The sequence below is a fragment of the Peromyscus californicus genome, unplaced genomic scaffold (genome assembly GCF_007827085.1).
Source record: "Peromyscus californicus insignis strain IS unplaced genomic scaffold, ASM782708v3 Scaffold_6__1_contigs__length_162567912, whole genome shotgun sequence".
Lineage (NCBI taxonomy): Eukaryota > Metazoa > Chordata > Mammalia > Rodentia > Cricetidae > Peromyscus > Peromyscus californicus.
The window spans coordinates 12,696,694-12,701,583 of record NW_026294584.1 but is presented as its reverse complement, the minus strand read 5'-3'; the positions used below and the strand labels follow the sequence as shown (position 1 = coordinate 12,701,583).

The 4,890-nt window shown below is 47.4% G+C and overlaps 1 protein-coding gene across 9 annotated transcripts in view; it reads left to right on the top strand.

Moving 5' to 3' along the window:
- The first annotated feature begins 6 nt into the window (after positions 1 to 6).
- LOC128098898 (proline-rich proteoglycan 2-like) overlaps positions 7 to 4,890 on the top strand; it is a 61,960-nt gene continuing 57,076 nt past the window's right edge. For 7 of the 9 annotated variants that reach the window (XR_008214369.1, XR_008214368.1, XR_008214367.1 and 4 more), the window contains exon 1: positions 7 to 2,947. Coding sequence is in view for 1 of the 9 variants with exons in the window: in XM_052720417.1 (XP_052576377.1) it covers positions 2,235 to 2,947 (713 nt within the window). In the remaining 8 variants the exon portion in view is untranslated. The remainder of the gene's footprint in view (positions 2,948 to 4,890) is intronic. The other 2 variants (XR_008214375.1, XR_008214374.1) reach the window with 1 other exon arrangement.

Sequence of the window (4,890 nt, the reverse complement as noted above, 5' to 3'; positions counted from 1 at the left end):
AAACAGAACATATTCACCATAGATGTTGAATGCTAAATGTATAGTTTGATAACACGTTCCTATAAAATGATATCCTTCATTTTTCTCTCATACCACGTTTTCTGTGCTCTTTAATGCTGTGGATATTGCTCTGTATAAGTAAAACACTGATTGGCCAGTAGCCAGGCAGGAAGTATAGGCGAGATAAGGAAGAGAGGAGAATTCTGGGAAGTGGAAGGCTGAGTCAGAGAGGCCTCCGCCATGAAAAGCGAGATGTAAGGTACCGTTAAGCCATGAAGCAACTTATAGACTAATAGAAATGGGTTAATTTAAGATATAAGAACTAGATAACAAGAAACCTGCTGCGGCCATACAGTTTGTAAGTAGTATAAGTCTCTGTGTGTTTACTTGGTTGGGTCTGAGTGGCTGCAGGACTGGGGGGTGTGAGAGATTTGTCCTGACCGTGGGCCAGGCAGGACTGGAGAAAACTTCAGCGACACTTTAATAAACACAAAGCAAAGCCCTTTGTTAGGGAAAGACACAGATGGCACAAACAAGCACAACTTTAAAAAAAAGGAAAGACCACAGGACACTGGTAACTATTTCCTGGATACATTCTATGTGCAAGCTGAAACTGTTAAGTCCAAAACTTTGCTTTCGTCCCTCAAAATACTAAAACCTGAATACTCAGAGAAAAAGGTCAAAATGCTAAAGATTTAAATTCTTAAGAAGCATGCAATGCCCAGAACTTTCTGGATAAATGCTGAAGACAACAGCAGCAGGTGACTCGCTATTTAGCTCAATGGCAGCCAACAGAACATTCCGAGCCGGTAGGTGTCTACCCCAATAGTTTGGGATAAGACTATCAACTAAAATAAGGAAGAAGGGGCTGGAGAGATGGCTCCGAGGTTAAGAGCACTGACTGCTCTTCCCGAGGTCCTGAGTTCAATTCCCAGCAACCACATGGAGGTTCACAACCATCTGTAATGAGATCTGGTGCCCTCTTCTGGCCTGCAGGCATACTTGCTTATACATAATAAATAAAAATAAAATAAGGAAGAAACATTAGCTTGTTTGGTGGCACACAAAAGCACCTGAGAAAAAAGATAAAGTGATGGGTAAAATCATCATAAAATAAATACCCTCTTAACAGTAACAAATAATTTTTTTCCATATGGGATCAAGCCATTATTTGTATTTTCTGACTGGGGGTGGGAGACAACCGTTAGCTTCTGACCAGCTTGGCACACTTAGCATAACAATTTTTGAAATGTAATTAAAAATTTTTCTAACTTTAGCCAAATATACAATTTTATCACTACTTCATCACAATAAAAAGCTAATAAGACTTTGGTTTGTTATTATAGTTGTAGTTTTAAAGGTTAAAATAAGTAGTCATTTGAAACTAGCTTAAAGAAATGTGAAGTACAAGAAAAAGAAAATTCTTAAAGAAAATTGCCTTTATATTTGTAAAACTTTCAACATAATCAAAGGTTCTTTTGCTGGGTGATGGTGGCGCACGACTTTAATCCCTGCACTGGGGAGGCAGAGGCAGGTGGATCTCTGTGAGTTCGAGGCCAGCATGGTCTACAGAGTGAGTTCCAGGACAGCCAGAGAGACACAGAGAAACCCTGTCTCCAAAAACAAAAAAACAAAAAAATCTTTTCTTTCTCGATTTTCAGCCTAAAAGCCACAAATTATTTACAAAATAAAAATTAGGTCTAATTAATAAAAGTCTCAAATTGCATTATATCTAGCTTAAGACATGAAATATTAGAAACAGTACTGAAATGAAATGCTTTTTTCTTTCTAGGATGTCCCAATAGGAAGTCTTGCTGTCAGAAGATCTGAGAAAAGCAATCACGAAAATTCAGCATGGGAAAGGGAGAAGTGTACTTTTCACGGGTATCACCCTTTCCTTGGCTACACCGCGTTCTTTACTATGAAAACATATGCTGTATCATTCAACAGCACAGGATGGCACTTGACCACTTCTCTCGGAGTGAAACGCTAAGGAGAGTCTCAAGGAAAAAAAAAGTTCTTGCTAGAGGACCAAACAGGGTTTACAACTAACGTTTGCTCGGCACGATCTGTCAATTACTACTCGGCAGGGCTAGGATTCTCCCCGGACCCCAGGCCACACGTCCCCGCGGTCTTTAAAGAGAAGGTCCGGCCAACAGCCACCACTCCCTGGCTGTGGACAACCGAACCCTACCACCGGCCAGGTGCACGCAGGCTAATCAAGCAAAAGGGAAATGGGTGGGCTTGGGCGACCCCCGCCCCCACGGCCAACCCCACCCACGCCCAGGGGGCCTACGCGACGGCGGACCCAGCAGAGCAAGGCTGCAAGCTCCGCCGCCCTGCACGCAGACCCCCGCGGGCCCCCGGCGCCGTCCTCCGCGGCTCGGGCCCACCCCCAGGGGTCCCGGCGCCATTTAGTTCCTCCGGCCCGCCGCCATTTTCCGCCCCCGCCGGCTCGCCGCTGCGCCTCGGCGCCCGCTCGGCCGTTCCAGCCGCCAGCGCCTGCACGGGCCGGCCACGGAGGTGGCGGAAGCAGCGTCCGGGGCCCGCCGCGGCGGCCGGGCGAAGGCCGAGCTCCGACCCCGCCCGCAGCACCCGGCCGGCGGCAGCCGAGGCCTGCGAAGGGGCCGGCCGGGCCGCACTGGGCGGAGCGGCTGCGGCAGAGGCCCGGACCTGAAGGTTCCATCGCACTTACTTCCTGTTTTGGGTCCGGGCACTTTGGAAGAACCAGGATGGAGGCTCCAAAAAATACCAGGATGGAGGAAGCAGCCACGGGAGAGAGTGGCTGCAGCTGGGGTGAGCGAGCGCAACCAGCCACCGGAAACGGAGCCGCGGCCGCGCCCCGCCCCCGGCCTCCCAGCGACTCCCCCCCACTCCGGCCCGCCTCCCCCGGGGGGCGGCCCTGCGCGCCACACGCGACGTCACTTCCGCCCGCGTCGGCGCGCTGGTAGGTTCCCCTGTAGGGTGGGTTGCTGCGGGGCCAGACGCCATTCTCTTAGCGAGCCGGAGAGACTGACGCTCGCCACCCAGCTGGTGCTGGTGCTGTCCAGGAAGGCCTTTCCTCGGCAGGTCTCTGCACCGTCTGTCTCCGGCCCCAGCGGCGGGGTCCCTTAGTTCCCAGAGGATCCGAAGTGGAGAGGAGGGAGCGGTGTGCACCGGCTTGAAGGGGCCTTAGACTGCGGAAGAAAGCGGGGTTGTCTCCCTGCTTCTTGATGTCTGGGCGTGTGGTATAATTGTTGGTGGAAGGTGACCTCCGTGAGTGTGATCTCGCTTCTAGGAAACCACGGTTCTTGATGCATTTCAAGTGCAGTGCTGGTGTTCTGTGCCGACTGCGGCTCTAACAGCTGGAGCCTTAGAAATGAACAAACTATAAGCCCTCTCCCCATGCCAGTCTTTCAGAATCAGATGCTTTAAGGGAGTTGCTTGTTTGGTTTTGAGAATTTCATACATGAGTAAATGCATTTTTGATCGTATTTACTCTTCCCTACCCTCTCCAACACCTCCGTTCTCCCTGACATCCCCCGCTCAAATCAAATTCATGCCCTGCTCTTCTATTGTGCGTGTTACTGAGTACATATGGAACCCAAATGTCCTTGAGTGTAAGGCTGAGCTCTTGAACATGGGAAACCAAGCCAGTCACTTCAGGAAGGAAACGGACTCTCCCTCAGCAGCCTTGACTGGAGGTGGAACCATGCTGGAATGGCTGGAGCAGTGGTGTGCTGCTGAGTGATGGGTATTTCACAGCCATCTTCCCATTCCCCTGGCTCCTGTTTTTCTGCTGCCATCTTCATTAGCCTTGGTGTAGGGATTCCGTTATAAATGTCCCATTTGGTGCTGGGACTCCACAGTCACATAACTGCACACTGACCAGTTGTGGTTCTCTGTCATAACCTCTCTCTGCTGCAAAAAGTGCAGACTGATGAGAACATGAAAGATGCTGCTTTTTGCTGTATTTAAGGCACCCCAAACTGGGTACAGTGGCCTACACCTGTAATTTCAAGGCAGCATGGGCTACATAGAACCCATCTCAAAACAAACAAAAATAAGGTTCTAAGCAATAGGGTTCCTATTAGTGTTCTTTTATGATTTCAATAGCATTTAACTTATTTATAAAATGAAGATATATTATGCTCTGCCTTCTCTTCACTATTGGTGATAGAAAATTTAAAGTTGGTCTTTTAAAAGTCGAAGCAAGAAGGAGGGGAAGTGGACACAAAGTCCCACCTCTAATCAAGAAGCTGTTTGCAAGTGATAGCTCTTGGGAAAGGGAAAATCAGTTCCTTTAGGGACATGAAATTGGCTATATCAGCCATACTCTACGGCAGGCCTGGTTCACAGGAGTAGATGGCCAGCAAATTTGGATTCCATGTTTTTTAGTGGGTTTTTTCTTTTTAAGGGAGAGAAAGAACATGAGATTGGTGGATAAGGAAAGTAAAGGATCTGGGAGGAGTTGGGGGACAAGAAAAATGACAAGATATATAAAAATATATGAAATTCTCATAAATAGGAAAAACCATTGGCTTTCACCAATATTGAAGGACTTTGGGGAAACTTGTAACAATGAGTTGGAAGTTACTGATGAGGTTACTAAAATTTAGTGATTTCCTCTAATAAACCACACTGAAAATTGTCATTTGATTAGGAAATATAGTATATCCTTAGGTTTTTAGTTACATGTATGTAGTTTTTACCATTAGGAAGCATTATTTTCTCGCACATTTCACAAAATTAAAGAGAATAAAAAAAGTAGTGGGATAACCACAACACAGCTATTAGCAAGGCCCAAAGCAAACACACAACAGCAACTACCATCACGGCTGTGGAAAAACAGACGCTCACTCACTGCTGTTGGTAATACAAAGTGGTATAGCCTCTTTGGAAGACAGGTTA